The sequence below is a fragment of the Pelophylax lessonae genome, assembly GCF_965119305.1.
Source record: "Pelophylax lessonae genome assembly, chromosome: 1".
In the NCBI taxonomy this organism is placed as follows: domain Eukaryota; kingdom Metazoa; phylum Chordata; class Amphibia; order Anura; family Ranidae; genus Pelophylax; species Pelophylax lessonae.
The window spans coordinates 547,346,773-547,364,779 of record NC_138768.1 but is presented as its reverse complement, the minus strand read 5'-3'; the positions used below and the strand labels follow the sequence as shown (position 1 = coordinate 547,364,779).

Here is an 18,007-nt window from a genome sequence, read left to right as displayed (position 1 = left end):
CAGTGACGTCACCTGAAAAGGAGGAGGAGAGCGAGGCCCCAGCATTCACTGCGGAGCCTCCTTCCTCCTCTGTGCTGGAGTAGCTGGAGGGAGGAGGTGGGTGGAACCAACACTCCACTCAGGACGCAGCAGAGTGTCAGCCTGCACGTGAGTACAATTGACTCTGAAGGCTCTTTTTTTAATGTTAGGGGGGGCTCTGTGGGAACCCTGATGTGAGGGGGGTGCTCTGTGGGGACCCTGGTGTGAGGGGGGTGCTCTGTGGGGACCCTGGTGTGAGGAAGGGGCTCTCTGGGGACCCTGGTGTGAGGAAGGGGGGTTCTCTGGGGACCCTGGTGTGAGGAAGGGGGGTTCTCTGGGGACCCTGGTGTAAGGAGGGGGGCTCTCTGGGGACCCTGGTGTAAGGAGGGGGGCTCTCTGGGGACCCTGGTGTAAGGAGGGGGGCTCTCTGGGGACCCTGGTGTAAGGAGGGGGGCTCTCTGGGGACCCTGGTGTAAGGAGGGGGGCTCTCTGGGGACCCTGGTGTAAGGAGGGGGGCTCTCTGGGGACCCTGGTGTAAGGAGGGGGGCTCTCTGGGGACCCTGGTGTAAGGAGGGGGGCTCTCTGGGAACCCTGGTGTAAGGAGGGGGGCTCTCTGGGGGACCCTGGTGTAAGGAGGGGGGCTCTCTGGGGGACCCTGGTGTAAGGAGGGGGGCTCTCTGGGGGACCCTGGTGTAAGGAGGGGGGCTCTCTGGGGGGGGGGGACCCTGGTGTAAAGTGGGTGGGCTCTCTGGGGACCCTGGTGTAAAGTGGGGGGCTCTCTGGGGGACCCTGGTGCATGGGAGGGTGGCTCTCTGGGGCCCCCGATGTAAGGGGGTTGACTCTGGGGACATAAGGGGGAGGGGTCTGATAAAAGGGGGGGATGGGGATTTATGATGTAAGGGGGAAATTCATGTAAACAAGGGGGCTTGTCTGACTGCAGCACTGCAGCACAGTTGTTTTGTCTGATAGACTGGCTTCTGATAAACAGTCCTGCAGTATTCGGTAAGCACATGCAGCCAGTGACTGCAATGCTGATCAGTGTATTCTGAAAGTGGGGGAATCCTGCTGTCAGAATATACAGACACAACAGGGAAGATTTCCCTATTCATCTTGGAATGTCTGGATGGGGAAATTTATTCAGTTTATTTTGTTCAGCTGGCTGAATGAAAAATACTGAACCATGTATGGTGAGCTTTAGTCATGGCCCCTGTACTCTATACATTATGATGTTTTGTATGTTACTTACTCCTCCTGACCCCTGCACTCTACACAGTATGTTGTACATAGCCCTGACCAAGGTGTTTATTATCCCAACAGTTGCAGGTTTTAATGAAGATCTTTTTAAGGTAGGTTCAGTGATCAGTTTCTGTGTGAAGTAAAGCATATGTGATGAAAACATTTAATTTTTTAAAAATGATCATTCATTCTGAGGTTTATGTGTCTATATAATGGTTACCTGTGGCACAGTGCTTCGGCGTATTTTGTGGTACAAAGATTGTAGTATGTGTGCGCAGTGCATACAGCGAGTAGGCACAGATTGTTTTATCGCCCCCCTTTAAGCCCTTTCCACTTAGCTGGGTACACACTTAAAAGAGAAGTATGGTTAAAGTTCGTTTTGCAATACAGTTCTGTAAGCAACAACTTAATTTCTGGCAGTGCCCCTCCCGAGACTAGACTCTTGATCCGCCTTTGTTTCCCACTCCATATGGGCACATTAAAGCAGGGGCTTTGTGTTGCTGGGAAATTAAAGAGGAAGTAAACCCTCCTCTGCAACTTGTACCTATCGGTAAGCCTTATCATAGGCTTACCTATAGGTACTGTAAATATCTCCTAAAACATGCACTGTTTAGGAGATATTTACTTTGCATGCAGCCAGTGACATCACTGGCGCATGCGCTCTGAAGGAACGGTCTCTCATGCCGTTCCTTCAGAGCCATGTGCCTTGAACGTCTGCTCTCGGGCAAATGCGCTGGAGTGATGTCATCACTGCTCCAGCCAATCAGATGGCCGGATGCCGCAAACCCTGAAGAAGGGCGATTGAACATGTCACCCGTGAGAGAGGGGAGCGGGCGGCACTGCGGGACTTAGTTCTAAGGTAAGTATTTCATAATGAGCTAGCATGCGATGCATACTTGCTCATTATGTGTTTGTCTTTCAGGTGTTTTTTTTTTTTTTTTTTAATTTCGGAGGTTTACAACCCTCTTTAAAACCCTGTAGTCTACAACAGACTGTGTATGCAGTATGTGAATATGTGGGGCCTTATCACAATGAGAGTTGTGGCAATGGAATGCTACATATAAGCATGTTGTAAATAGTATAAAAGTAAAACAACGCCAATTCTGACCAGGTCTTGTACTAAGAAAATTTAGTGGAGAGTAAGGCTTTTTTTTTTTTTTTTTTTCCTGGTAGTTTCAAATGGATATTGAATTTCTGTAGTTGTATGTAACCTTTTTAATGCCACCTTTTTATCTGTAGGTATTTTATCACAGAATTGGCTAAATACCATTGTTAAATTATCAAACCTTTTTGGTTGAAATGTGTATTTATATTGTGTAAATCTTATCCACAGGCAAAGGAAATCCTTACAAAAGAGTCAAATGTTCAAGATGTAAGATGTCCTGTAACAGTTTGTGGAGATGTGCATGGCCAGTTTCACGACCTCATGGAGCTCTTCAGAATTGGAGGGAAATCCCCAGATACCAACTATTTGTTCATGGGGGACTATGTGGACAGAGGATATTATTCTGTGGAAACAGTAACTCTTCTTGTAGCATTAAAGGTAAGAAAATGCTTCCAAATAATTTTTTGTTTAGACCTAACTTAAAATACAGGTGTATGTTTTTGCTAAAAACCATCTGTTGGTCCCCGTCTTTATTTCATTATGCACTTCCTGACCACCCGCCGCCTATTTACTGCTCCAGGGTGGTTCTCCTGCGCAAACCGACGTAGACCTACGTTGGTCGCGGGAAGCCAGGGGGCGAGCGCGCCCCGCCGGCGCGCTCCCGTCCCCACTTGGCAGCTGGGAAGCCGATGCGTGTGTCAGGCGGCTCCGATTGCCGCCTTACACCCACGATCGGTCCCCGCTGAGAGAGGATGGTCGGCTTTTGTAAACACAGCCGACCGTTCTTCTCCCTGCAATGACCATAGAGCCCATGTGATCCTTTATAGGATCACATGTCTCTATGGTCATTTCAGAAGCCACACCCCCCATAATTAGAATCACTCCCCTGGGGTCACATTTCCCCCCTTGATCACCTATACTGTGAACCCCTTCCCTGCCAGTGTCATTATTGCAGTAACAGTGCATTATTTTTGCACTGATTACTGTAGTAATGTCACTGGTACCCCCAAAAGTGTCAAAAATGTCAGGGGTCCGATCTGTCCGCGCAATGTCGCAGTCCCACAAAAAAATCACAGATCGCCATCATTACTAGTAAAAAAAAACTGTAAAAATGACAAATCTTTCCCGTAGTTAGTAGACGTGATAACTTTTTTTTTTTTTTTTTTTTTGAGAATGTCATATAGCAGAATCTGAAAAATATTATTTTTTTTAAATTGTCGCTCTTTTTAATAGCGCAAAAAATAAAAATCGCACAGGTGATCAAATAACACCAAAAGAAAGCTCTATTTGTGGGAAAAAAAAGTCAGTTTTTATTTGGGTACAGTGTTGCATGACCGCGCAATTGTCCGTTAAAGTAACGCAGTGCCGAATCGCAAATTAGGGCCTCGTCATTAAGGGGGCAAATCCTTCTCATCTTAAAGTGGTTAAATCCAAACAGACTCACAGCTATCTAGTGCTGTTCTCTTCAGCCTTGCCTTTGAACTATACCACCTTTCTTCGCATTCCAGAGTTGGTATATTAGGGCAATAAACTTAAGTTTTGTCCCCTGCCCCCTACTTGGTTTCTGACATCAAATCTCCATTTCCCTTCGGAGACCAGCCGCTCTCCATTTGGCACTCTGTATTTCTGAACCAAGGAGTCATAGCCCCAGTTCTAGTTGCTGAACCATTTTTAGGGGTTTTACCTCCAGCTTATTTTACAGTCCTATAACCCAAAGGGGACATTCAGCCAATTTTGGACCTTTTTAGATTCTGAATGTTTTACTGTCTGCCCTTTAAAATTAGATGTAATCAATCAGATATGTTATTTCTTCCCCTCACCATGAGGATTTCCGTGCTTCAATGCAGTGGACTTGGTTATCTGAGAAATCCCGTCTCCTAAACTTGAAGCGTTTGGCGATCTGTCTGTCCTTTTTGTTCAACGTTGGACCAACCCCTTGGAGGTCCCTCCTGACTTGGATTCATTGAGATCAACCCCGTGGCAGTGGAATACTATCAACCATCAGAGCGAACAGGACAAGGGAATCCTATCCTGGAATGCAAATCTTTGGGCTGCAGACTTCTCAATCATATATGTTGGACAATAAACAATTGGCAGCAATTTCTGTAACTGGGAAAATGGTCTCTGTATCCAAAGGTTTTTCAGACCTGTGTTTCAGATAGGGGATGCCAGATGAGGACCTTCTGGCCTCCAAGTTCGGTAGCAAACTGGACAAGTTTATATCCAGGTTCAGGGACCGCCTTGTAGAGGTGTGAATTCCATGGTGTCTCCTTGGGATCAGTACATCCAGATATGCCTTTCCTCTCCTGAAACTTCTTCCGTGTCTGCTACACAGGAAGGGAGAAGGGGAGAATTCCAGTGATGCTCATTGCCCCATATTGGCCCAAGTAGATGTGGTATGCCACCCTGGTGAGACTTGCAGATTTTTCTGCTTGTAGGGTCTGCTTTGCCATTGGACTGTAACTATTGAAATCCCACCCTATCAGGTAGTTACGAAGATGCTTTCTCCTCAACTTTTCACATTCAAAACATTTTTATGGAGTTTTGCAAAATACAGAGGGTAACTTGTAAAAGTGCGTGAGAACAATGCATCAAAAAATTCCAGAATAACCATTGAAAATTTAAAATCGAAAGATTGCCCATGGAAAGCCGTGAATATTCAGGATGGCAAACTGGTGACTCCTCAACCTTTCTGCATGAAAATGCATTAATATCTGACTTGACTATATCTGAGTGAAATGCTGAAAATTGAGGAATCCCGCATACCTCTTTTTAAGATTTGATTCTATTCTGTACCCAAGAATACCTAAGCCTGCATGTCTACTGAGGTGTTTCCTTATTCCTCCTATTTTTGACAAGCAAAGAATGGAAGGGTCATAAATGGTCTTTTGTTTTGTTTAAAAGGTTCTTGGTTGGTTACCCTTTTCGAAGAGGTGTTCCTTTTAAAAAAAAAAAATAGATCTCACCACTCGTAGATAAACCAGTGTCCAGGCTGAAAAAGACTATGGTTCCTGTTTGAGGAATCTCCTTTCTTCAAAGACCAGCCAACAGTAAGACATACTTGATTGCACGTTCCATGTATACCAATGGTACATTAGCCTTGCGTCCTGTTGTCTACGGAGCTGTGTCCCCTGTTTATGTGAAGTTGGCAGACCAGTGGATAATGCATTGTTTGATGTGGCACCCTTGATAATCAGGCTTTGTCTTTGTGGTTATGTGCTATATTCCTTGCCTGAAATGTTAGTTGGCAGATTAGACCTCAGAGGGCCCTTATGGAGCTACCATTTAGAATAGCTGGTTCATGGGTGCAATGCTAGATGACATCAATAGACTTATGGAAAGGCCTCAACTTACAAAAGGAAAAGCACTTATCTGCCTTGACTTACAAAATGTAAAGTGTTTTGCCAGCAGGGCCTCTCCTTTTCGGCTCACAACTGGCTATTTCCTTCTTCAGCGTACCCCAAGCCCTCAAGACCACCTCCTCTGGTGTACCTAGGTTTTTAGAACAATGCAACTCAACCAAGCCACAGACAAGTCTTTGTTTAGCAGAAAGTGATCTAGTTCCCTCTACAGAGAGGTAAAAGGGAATATGTTCAATACCTCCGAAAAGGATGCGGTTTGGCTGATTCTGCACCTCAAGACACTCCTTTTTTTGGTAAAGTCCAGATGGGATACATTCGTACTGTGGTAGTGTCTCCATTAAGGCATCATTGGACATCTGTAATGCTTACCTACAGTGGGGAAAATAATTTTCTCTTTCAATCATTGGCGGACACAGCTCCAGAATCTTCCTGACCTTTGGGTTATGCAGCCCCCTACAGGAGTAGGACACTAGACAGGAAAAAGCTTTACCACGCCTATGGGGCAGTCCCAGGGGGTATACTCCTACTCCCTGCTATAGGCATTCAGTTTTTTCTGCCCAGTCAGGAGTAAGGACCTAGTTCCTTGCTGGGATCTCTGGTACTAGCATTTTTTTTATTTTCCTCCTATCTTCTGTTCCTGTGAGAACTACAATCAACTGCTGGACTGGATATTCTAGATCCTTATGGTTTTCCTGTCCGGCCAGCAAGCGTGTGCAGACCTGAGCTCCGCACTAGGGCGCAAACCACCTTGTTCAGGCCTGAGTCGCAGCATGCCTCCTGGCCAGACAGCACCACCATTCCGATGTAGAGGTGGTTTGTCCGGGGCGGTGCCCACCCGATTCCTTAGTGTGGTAAGTAGCGCACCCCCCCCCCCCCGGTGGTCTTTTGGGGTGGACATGGTCCCCTCCCTGGGACGGTCGGACCCCTGGGTCCCTTTCCCTCCCCCCCCAGCCCCTCTGAATTTCGATCACTGTGAAGGTGGCTGGTTGGAGTTGCTGCTGACTGGGCTGACAGGTTTTTCCTAGTGTGCAACGGTGTTGGGGGGGTGAGCAGGGTTCCCTGCCATCCTAGGGGTTGGTGATTAGGGCAGAGATGTCCTCGGGGCTCCCTGCGGCGGTTGTTGGGCTGGGGGAGTGTATGTTTTACCATCCGCGTGTACGCCCCCTCACGCGGGCCGATCGGCTTGAAAATTTAGGGTGCGGCTTTTCGACCTACTCGTCTGCTAACCGGGCGACTGACCAGAACCTAGGTGAAGTGGCCCCGTGGGGATCTGCCCTCCCTTCTGTTTCCCTGGGTTGTCAGCTGGTTGGGCTCCCTCAAAAATTTAGGCCGCGGCTTAGCAGGCCATGTGGCTGATTTGGGTGTTGCCGTTGGTGGGTGGGGGGGGGGGGGGGCTCAGTGAGTCTTGCTGAAACCCCTGACTCTCTCGTCAGCTTGGCACCTCCCTTGATCAGGGTGAAACTTTGGGGGAGCTTCATTTCTAGTGACAGTCTTGCTGCCATTGTGTGGGCGAGAGTACCCTGCCTCTGCGTCACTGCGGGCGGCCCCCCTTTAAGGGTGCTATGTCCTATTATGTTCTCTATGGATGGCTCAAAGAGCGACCCCCCCCCCCACCTCCCCTTTACCCATTTCGGGGTCTCATGGGTGGTCCATTTGTGGACCCTTGGCCGGCGTTCCCTTGCGGGATCGCAGTCGGCGGCCTCCCTAATTATGTTTTGGGGTGAGCTTAGTATACAGCGGCCCTACTGGTTCTGCGTCCACGCACTTCAAGTGCTTTGATAGTGAGGATAATTCCTATTCCGCTGCTGCGCATAAGGTGCTGGTGAATGCACTGATTGTATCGGTGTGGGCAACTTTTAAAAATGGAGGCGCCGATCCCCTCTTGGTACCTGCAGCTCCTCAAAAGCGACAAAGGTATTCTCTTTTCCCGCCTACTTTGACAATATTTTCGCGAGTTGGTGGGGTTGTCCTAAATGCAATATGGCGGTGCCTAAGCATTTCGCTAGACGGTATCTCTGTTGAATAAGTTGACAGTCCCACCTGTGATGGACTCTCAGGTTTGCAGGCTGAATAAATCCACCCTAATTGCGGTGGCAATTTAAAGATCCCTTCGACAGGAGAGCTGAGACTTTTTGGTCCTCCACATGTTTACTGTGGCCGGTTCAGTCCCTAGGCCGGTGTTCGCTACAGCTTTGGTGTCCCAGACTCTGTGGGAGTGGGCAAAGATTTTGCGCCATGATTTGGAGGGGGGGGGGGGGGGACAGCTTCTCCCTGCCTTTTGCGGAGCTGGTCTGGTAGGCGAACCTCCCTGATTCCCTTCCGAACCCGTGGACCTCCCTGATTCCAGACAAGTGAGTCCATGAGCTGATTCGGGCTGCCTACCAGATCGAGTTTCGGACTTTTCCTCCAGAGAGGTTCTTTCCTTCCAACCTGCGTTTATCCCCAGACCACCTGCGAGGTCTCTTCAGGGCGATGCAAGACTTGCTACTACAAGGGTTGGTTGATCCAGAATCGGAACGTTTTCAAAGGTTTTTCTTCAAGCCTGTTTACAGTTCCCAGGAAGGAAGATAAGGTATGCCCAATCCTGGACCTCAAAGCTCCGAACCGCTTTGTGTGGGTACAGATATTCCGAATGGAGTCCATTTGTACAGTAGTGGCATCCATACATCAAGGGGGATCTTCTGGCCTCTATCGATATCAAGGATGCTTTCCTTCATATTCCGATAGGTCTGTCATCCACGCTTCCGTTTTGCCGTGGGCGAGGAGCATTATCTACTCGGGGCATTACCCTTTTGTCTCGCCTCAGCTCCCCGGGCCTTCATAAAGTTTTGGCCCCGGTGTTGGCATTGTTGTGCCAGCGGGAGATTGCGGTACTGGAGTATCTGGACGATCATCTTCTGCGAGCAGAGTCTCCCGACTGCTCTGACGGACAACCTTGAGATTACTGTGCAGACTCTGCATGAGTTTGGTTTGAAGTTGAATTTCCAGGAATCTCCTCTGGATACGTCCACCAACTTGGACTATCTAGGTCTGGCTCTGGTTACGTCCACCAACTTGGACTATCTAGGTCTGCCTCTGGACTCTGCCTCAGCCAGGGTGTTTCTCCCATGGGATAAGCTCCCAAAGCTGCAGGATGTAATTTGGCTCCTGTTGTCTAGCAGTCGGTCATCTCTCAAGACTTAAATGCGGGTGCTGGGCCTGATGGTGTCTACCTTTTTTGAGGCGATTCAGTTTGCACAGTTCCACACGAGACCTCTGCAAAGGGAGATTCTTGCCAGCTGGGACAAGAATCCACAGTCTCTAGACAATCTGATCCTGTTGAGCTGGGGTACAAGAGGGTCCCTGATTTGGTGGCTTCTCTCTGGTGCTTTATCAGGGAAAAAAAAATCTTTCCTTCCCTTGTACTGGACGGTGGTCACCACAGATGGCAGCCTGTCCGGGTGGGGTGGCGTTCTCTGCATCAGACTTTGTCTGGCTCATTGGACGAATCACCTTCAGGGGTGTCCGGTAAGGTTTCAATCGGAGAAGGTCACGGCCATGGCTTATATCAATCACCAAGGGGGCACATGAAGATTCCTGGCGGCTCGGGAAGTAGCCGACATTCTAAGGTGGGCAGAATGCTTCGTTCCAGCCCCCTCTGCTGTGCATATTCCAGGAGTGAAAAATTGGCAGGCAGATTATCTGTCATCAGGCATTGGACCAGGGAGAATGGTCACTTCATCCAGAGGCGTTACAGCAGTTTTCTCCAGTGGGGAACTCTTGAGGTGGACCTGTTAGGCTCTCGTCTCAACAGGAAGATGCAGAGGTCTGTGCATGGTCTCAGGATCCTCTGGCCAACGCCACAGATGCACTGGTGGCTCCTTGCAAAAAGTATCATCTGAGATACGCCTTTCCCTCTCTAAAAACTTCTGCCAAGACTCCAGGAAAGGATCGAGGCAGAAGGGATCCCCCCCCCCCTTCCTAGTGGCTCCAGACTGGCCTCGCAAGTCTTGGTACACAGATCTGATATGGTTGGTCGCCGATGGTCCTTGGATACTTCCCTTCAGAGAAGCTCTGTTAGCCCAAGGGCCAATATTACATCTTGCTTTGCAGTCGCTGGCTTTTAAAGGGAGTCTCTCTGGGTTTCTCTCTGTTCCTTTTCGGTGGCTTGAATTTTGGCGTTCCTCCAAAGAGGTGTGGAACAGCACCTGGCCTTGGGTGACATCAAGGGCCAGGTTTCGGCCTTGGCGTTTTTTTTTTTTTCTTTCAATGTCTATTTGGCTACACATTCCTTGGTTCGCGCCTTTGTTCAGGGGGTTAGACACTTGGCTCTCCCTGTGCGGTCTCCGTTGCTCCTGTGGGATCTCAATTTAGTGCTGTTGGTTTTTTAGAAACCACCTTTTTAAAATATATGCAAGATTCCTCTGCTTACATTGTCTCAGAAGGTTGCCTTCTTTGTAGCAACTACTTCTGCACGCAGGGTGTCGGCGCTGCCAGCCTTGTCTTATCGTTCACTTTAGATTGTGGTGCTTCGCCCTTGTCAGTCGTTCCTAAGGTTGTCTCTGGTTTCCATCTGAATGAAGACATTGTGTTGCCCTCCCTGTGGCCTAAGCATCCTAAGGAGATTGCCTTGCATTCCCAGGATGCGGTTTTGGCTATCAGGGTGTACTTCCCGGCAACAGTAGTTTAGGAAATTGGAACTCGGTATTTGTCCTTACGGATGGACCTCTCAAAAGGTTGGCCACCTCTGCCGTGACCATTTTCAGATGGGTCAGACAGACGGTAGTGCAGGCCTATTTAATCAAGGGTCAGGTTCCTCCTTTCCTTGTTAAGGCGCATTCTATGCGGGCGCTTAGTGCCTCCTGATGCAGATTTGCAAGACGGTCTGTCGTCTGTGCACACTTTTACAAAATGTAAATATATGTGTTGCATCTGCGGACTAGTCCTCCTTGAGGGTGTGTGTGTGTGTGTGTGTGTGTGTGTGTGTGTGTGTGTGTGTGTGTGTGTTTTTTTGTGTTTGTTTTTTCAGGTGTGCTCTAGTTATTTCTGGTTGAGCTCTATGTTACCTGGTTGGCTAAGTTTAGCCTTTTGGGATTTTTTTTCTGCTGTTTTTTCCCACCCCTCTTGTTAAACACTTTTTCGGACGCCCCAATGGTCAAGAAGATTCTGGAGCAGTGTCGGTCAATGAACGAATGAGAAAATTAGATTTCTCTTACGTCCTCCGACAGTCGCCGCCCACTCACATGTCTTCACCAATGGGTATTGACCTTTGCTCCGTAGGAGTAGCTAGGCAACAAGAATTGTTAATACAAAGCTTTTAACATAGACACACCTCTAGGGGCTGTCCCCTCAGTCAATACCTCCCTGCACCAGCATTCCCAACTCAGTTTGACTTTGCCTAGCTTAGGAGTAGCTGGCTATCCTGTGCTGGGGCTCAGTCTCAGCCTTCTACCCTTTCTTTGATTTTATTTCAAGTATTTTTCTCTTTTCCTTGCTAGCTGTTATTTTGTCAGCCTTAGTTTAGGGATCTTCTGACGAAGAATCATCATGCGGAGCTGGGTTTTGGACTGGCCGCCCTGCATCCCAGGGCTGAGAGCCAGATGGATCCCCAGCCTGCCATCGAGCGTTCAGCTTAGGTTTTACCCTGGCACATTGAACGACCCATCCCTGTTCGCTGCAGGGATGCTGCCTGTGAGGTGGCTACCTCACTGGACGCCATGACTGCGGTCCACAAGCGTCCTGGCTGCGGCACTCCCTGTCTGCCCTGATAGCGGTTTGTCGCTGGAGACGGCTCCCCACGCCATCTGGTACGGTAAGCACCTTCTGTGTGGGGACCTTTCTGTATGGGTGTCAGTCTGTGGCTGTGTATTACCCTCCATGTCTGTGTAACTGCGGGCTCCCTGTCAGATCCCTGTGTGGCTGCATGCCTGTGGGCTGTGAGGGGGGGCCATCCTGCTCTGCTGTTTAATATGCTCTGGGTGCAGTTTGTGTGCAGACATGTGTGTGTGCGGCGATCGCTGCGGCGATCCGCCATTTTATTTGCCTGTATACTGTGACCGGCCCTGTCTCTATGCAGCGCCGTGTTTTGGCGCCATTCGCCGCCATTTTGGCGGGCGATACTGCGCATGCACATGGCGGCGCCATTTTATTGTAGCCTTTTTCCCTCTGCCGAGCGGCCATTTTGCTGGAGCCTTCCATAGGCTATATCAATCAGTCAGCATTGCATCACTTCCTCTTTCCCCGGGAACAGCGATCTGTGGCAGCAGTCTGGTGTGCTCTCTCCCAGGTTTTTACCTTTCTGTCCTGTCATTCCTTGCTCAGTATTTGTCTATCCCTGCGGGGTCAGTGCATACAGCAGTGTGCGGTGGGCTGCGCTCGCCGTGGTTTTAAAGGGCCAGTACCTTTTTATTGCTTTTCTGTACTGGGGCATGGATTCTCAGGATAGCAAGTTTCCCCCCGCCCTGGTGGGGGACCAGGGGGCTGCTGCACCCCCCGAGGGGGCCGATCTGACCACTGTAGTGGCTTCCTTGGTGTCTCAGGTGCAGATGCTGCTGGCTGAACGATCCGCAAAAAGGGCCAGGTTATTCATTTCCTCTGATTCAGAGGGCAATGTGGCTGCTGTGGCTGGCGTACCCTTCTCGGGGTCCCGCTCATCTTTGGACCTTGTGGGGTCTGAGGGAGAGCCTGAGGTGGAGGGGGTTGATGTTTCTCCCCCTGGCTCGCCTGAAGAGCTTGCACTCATGAATGAGCTGATTGCTTCCATAAAGGACACCTTGCACCTGGAGGATGAGCCTACTCCTCCTGCTAGGATGTCTGCTTTCGGAACACAGAGGGCTCGCAAATCAGCGCAGGTTTTTCCCTGCCCTGCTGAATTTCGCCATACGGTTAATGAACAGTGGCGCAATTTAAAGAAGCCTTTTACTGTGCCAAATAAGTTAAAATTACTTAATCCGTTTGCGCCTGCCACCGACGAGCGTTGGTGTGTGGCGCCTCCGGTGGATCACGCGATAGCCGTTTTGAACAAGGCTACTGCGGTGCCTTCTGAGGATACCCCGGTTTTCCGGGACCCTACGGACAGGAGAATAGTCTCTTGCCCGTCATGCTTGTATGGTGGCTGGTTCTATGCTGAAGCCTATTTTTGCTTCCATTATGGTGGCACAGACTGTTGCTGATTTGAACCAAGATGCTCGGGCGCACCTTGGCGGCTGATTCCGCTCCGCCTACCACGTTGGCTATGGTGGACCAGATCCATCAGGGTGTCATGTACTTGTGTGATGCGGACTTGAATTTAGCTCCCTTGGCTGCGCCTGTCCAGCGTGGCGGTACCGAACCGTCGTCTGATTTGGCTGAAGAATTGGTCGGTCGACCAATCTTCTCGCAAGACGCTGGCGGATTTTCCCTACGCGGGGTCTCGCCTTTTTGGCGAGTCTTTGGATACCCTGATAAAAGGGGTTTACGGGGGGCAAGAGTACTCTCCTGCCCCAATCTTTCAAGCATAAGTCTTTCCGTGGGAAGCGGAATTCCTCGTCTAGGCCCTCTCAGGGGTCCTTTCGTGCCTTTCGGTCGCAGTCCAAGGGCAAGCCCTTCAAAGGCCAAGGCTCCCAGAAGAACCTGTGGGCAGGGAAGCAGTCCGGCCAGTCCGGTTCGACTTCCCATACCACTTCCGCCTGAAGGGGCGCCCTCACCCGTTTCTGGGGTGGGGGGACGTCTGCGCGGTTTCCTACAACCTTGGCTGGCACGCGTTCGGGACAGGTGGGTTCAGGAAATCGTTCGATCTGGTTACAAGATCGAATTTCTCTCTCGGCCGGCGGGCAGATTTTTTCCCTCAAATCTTCAGCTGTCTCCGGAGCGCTTGCAGGATTTGCACCTGGCGGTCCGGGACCTGCGGGCCCCGGGGGTGGTGGTCCCGGTGCCTCATCGGGACAGATTTCGGGGGTTTTACTCCAATCTGTTCACTGTGCCCAGAAAGGAGGGCAAAGTGCGTCCGATCCTGGACTTGAAAGCTCTGAACCGCTTTGTGCGGGTTCGCAAGTTTCGCATGGAATCCCTGCGCACAGTGGTGGCTGCCCTGAATCCGGGGGAATTCATGGCCTCCATCGATCTGAAGGATACGTACCTACACATCCCCATTTTCGAGGGTCACCAGAGGTACCTTCGATTCGTCATTGCGGAGGATCATTACCAATTCGTGGCGTTACCTTTCGGTCTCGATTCGGCTCCGCGGGTTTTTACCAAAGTGCTGGCGCCGGTTCTGGCCCTGTTGCGAGCACAGGGCATTGCTGTCTTGGGGTATCTGAACGATATCCTGATACGGTCAAACGCCAGTCAGAGCCTGGTGACCGACCTGTCCACCACGATGCGGACTCTGCAGGATTTTGGTTGGGCCATAAACTTTCCGAAGTTGACTCTGTCCTTCGGTTCGCCTTCCCTACCTGGGAATGATTCTGGACTCTGTCCAAACGAAGGTCTTCCTGCCGGAGGACAAGCTTCGGACTCTTCAGGACGAGGTCAGGTCCCTCAGGGACAACCGGCACTCGTCTCTCCGGACATGCATGAGATGTCTAGGCCTGATGGTCTCGTCTTTCGAGGCGATCCCTTTTGCCCAGTTTCACACGCGGGGTCTCCAGGCGGAGATTCTGACCGAGTGGGATGGGCGGCCGCAATCCCTGGATCTGCGGATCTCGTTGAGCCACGACACCAGAAGGGATCTTCTGTGATGGCTCCAGTCCCCGGCGGTGTCGGGGGGCAAGTCTTTTCGTCCATTGTCGTGGACGGTGCTCACCACGGATGCCAGCCTGTCGGGCTGGGGTGGTGTTCTGGGCGTTCTGTCCGCCCAGGGAACTTGGTCGGGGGAGGAGTCCTCCCTCCCGATCAACATTCTGGAATTGAGAGCGATAAAGCTTTGCCTTCTGAGATGGACGGACCGGCTTCGGGGCCGTCCGGTTCGGGTTCAGACGGACAATGCCACCGCGGTGGCTTACATCAACCACCAAGGGGGCACCAGGAGTGCCCGAGCGGCTCGGGAAGTAGCCGACATTCTGTCTTGGGCCGAGACGCACGTCCTGGCAATAACGGCAGTTCACATTCCGGGGGTGGAGAACTGGCAGGCGGATTATCTGAGTCGCCAGACCCTGGACCAGGGAGAATGGTCCCTTCACCCGGATGTCTTCCAGATGTTGTGCGCGAAGTGGGGTTCCCCAGATGTGGACCTGTTCGCGTCTCGTCTGAACAACAAGGTGGAAAGGTTTGTGGCAAGGACGCGCAACCCTCAGGCAGACGCCTCAGACGTGTTAGTGGCGCCCTGGCATCAGTATCGTCTGATTTATGCCTTTCCACCGATTCAGCTGCTGTCCAGGCTTCTTCGCAGGTTAGCCTCGGAACCGCACACGGTGATTCTGGTAGCGCCGGACTGGCCTCGCCGGTCCTGGTACGCAGACCTCGTAAATCTGGCGGTCGACGCTCCGTGGCATCTGCCACTTCGAGAAGATCTGTCTCAAGGGCCGATATTCCATCCTGCTTTACATTAGCTGGCTTTAACGGCCTGGCTGTTGAAAGCCAGGTCCTGAAGGATAGGGGTCTCTCCCCTGAGGTCATTCCCACTTTGATCAAGGCTAGGAAAGCCTCTTCGGGGAAGATTTACTAACGTACTTGGAAAGTGTATTTTGCCTGGTGTGAGTCCAGGGGGTATTCCCCTCGCTCATACTCCGTGGCGTCTAATTCATTGGTTAGCACCTTTGTTCAGGGGGTGCGACATTTGGCCCCTCCTAGGAGGGACCCTTTACCTCCATGGGACTTGAACTTGGTTCTGTCCGTGTTGCAACAGGCTCCCTTTGAAAAGATCATGGAGATCTAGTTGTCTCTATTGTCCAAGAAGATTGCCTTTTTGGTGGCGATCACTTCGGCTCGCAGGGTGTCGGAGCTGGCAGCTTTGTCCTGCAATTCTCCCTACCTGGTGGTCCACAAGGATAAGGTGGTCCTGCGGCCTAACCCATCTTTTCTTCCGAAAAGGATATCGGAATTTCACCTGAATGAAGACATTGTCTTGCCTTCGCTTTGCGCGAAGCCTAAGCATCCGAAGGAGGTTGCCTTACATTCCTTGGATGTTGTCCGGGCGATCAGGGTTTACCTGTCGTCCACTAAATCTTTTCACAAGTCGGATTCCCTCTTTGTCCTTCCTGAGGGACCTCGGAAGGGCATGGCGGCGTCGGCTGCGACCATCGCCAAATGGATCAGACAGATCTATGCCTTGAAGGGGAAGGTTCCTTCCTTCCCTGTGAAGGCGCACTCTACCAGGTCTTTGAGTCCGTCTTGGGCTTTCTGGCATCAGGCGTCTGTGGCCCAGGTGTGTAAGGCGGCGACTTGGTCGTCCGTTCACACCTTCTCAAAATTCTAGAAGGTGGATGTTCAGGCATCGACTGATGCCTCCTTTGGCCGTAAAGTTCTCAGTGCGGCAGTTTCCTAGGGTCCCTTGTTTTTGTGGGCCCTTGGTTGTTGGGGTGTTTTACCCCTGGGTTACTTGTTTTCCTGGGTTGTTGCTCCTGTTGAGCACGTTTTCCTGTTGCCCAGTTGGTTCTCTTACTGTGGTAAAGTTCCTTTCTCTGATGTGGGTACTGCGTTGCCTTTCTACGGTTGCGTCTCCCACCCCTCATGGCTACACTGCTTTGGGACATCCCATTGGTGAAGACTTGTGAGTGGGCGGCGACTGTCGGAGGATGTAAGAGAAAACTGAATTTTTGTAAAATCTTACCGTAAAATTCCTTTCTGAGTCCTCCGACAGTCGCCGCCCCCCCCCACCCCTCTTTTGGGGTTTTTGTGTACTCTTACTGCTATGCTACCAAACTGAGTTGGGAATGCTGGTGCAGGGAGGTATTGACTGAGGGGACAGCCCCTAGGGGTGTGTCTGTTAAAAGCTTTGTATTAACAATTCTTGTTGCCTAGCTACTCCTACGGAGCAAAGGTCAATACCCATTGGTGAAGACTTGTGAGTGGGCGGCGACTGTCGGAGGACTCAGAGAAAGGAATTTTACGGTAAGATTTTACAAAAATTCCGTTTTTTGTCTTACCGTAAAATCCTTTTCTCTGATGTTCATTGACGGACACAGCACCCACCCCTCTGAGTTGGGTTTTTTTCTTCTGAAACTGCTTGCAACTAAACTGAATGCCTATAGCAGGAAATGGGATAGTACCCCCTGGGACTGCTCCATAGGCATGGTAAAGCTTTTTCCTGCCTAGTGTCCAACTCCTGTAGGGGGCAGCATAACCTAATAGTCAATAAGATTTTGGAGCTGTGTCCCATCAATGAACATCAGAGGTCCCACATGACTTCAGTACGATTGTGGTCTTACCATTGCAAACTCATAACCGTCATGTATGTTTCTGTAGTTTTGTAAGCGACCGAGTTCGGGTCTGTTTCACCCCGTCTCGTCTGGCACCATGTTCTTCTGACTCATGTTATTGTTCCTTCATTTAATGTGTACTTTCCGACTGTCCGATTATCTGATGTTTTGTACATTTGCTTTAATGAGATTTTATTAAAATGTTTTGGGAAAAAAAAAATGAACATCAGAGGTTAGGATACTGTAAGACCAGACAAAAATTCAATCCATTTTGATCCCCCTGCAGATTTTGGAAGTTTGCCCACTTACAAAGAAATTAGGGGTCTATAATTTTTATCATAGGTGTATTTTAAATGCTAGTCTGAATTTATCAGTCAAAAACCCACTAAAAACAAATGTTATAAATTGAGTTGCAGTTTAGTAAGTATTTGATCCCCCTACCAACCAACAATTCTGGCTCCCACAGACTGGCTACAGTATGTTGTCATGTAGTACACAGATTAGTCATGTCAATTTAAGGTGCTTCTGACAACTTATGTGTATATAAGACACCTGTCCACAGAATCTCTTCCATTTAAACCCACCATCGTGGGCAAGTCCACCATCGTGGGCAAGTCCAAAGAGCTGTCAAAGGATGCCAGGGACAAAATTGTATACCTGCACAAGGCTGGAATGGGCTACAAGACCATCGGCAAGAAGCTTGGACCACAGTCTCCAAACAAATCATTGGTAACACAATACATCGCCATGGATTGAAATTATGTAGCACCCACAAGGTCCCTCTCCTGAAGAAGGCACATGTACAGGCCCACCTGAGGTTTACCGATTTAACATCTAAATGATTCAGAGAAGAATTGGGAGAAAGGGCTGTGGTCAGATGAGACCAAAATTGAGCTCTTTTGCATTAACTTGACTAGCTGTGTTTGAAAAAAGAAAAATGCTATGACCCTAAACACCATCCCTACAGTCAA

General features: G+C 50.1%; 1 protein-coding gene across 1 annotated transcript in view; it reads left to right on the top strand.

The window, feature by feature from the left end:
* Positions 1-18,007, top strand: part of PPP2CB (protein phosphatase 2 catalytic subunit beta) — a 100,275-nt gene that overhangs the window by 35,283 nt on the left and 46,985 nt on the right. The window contains exon 2 of the mRNA XM_082247833.1: positions 2,588-2,797. Within this exon, the coding sequence (XP_082103959.1) occupies positions 2,588-2,797 (210 nt within the window). The remainder of the gene's footprint in view (positions 1-2,587; positions 2,798-18,007) is intronic.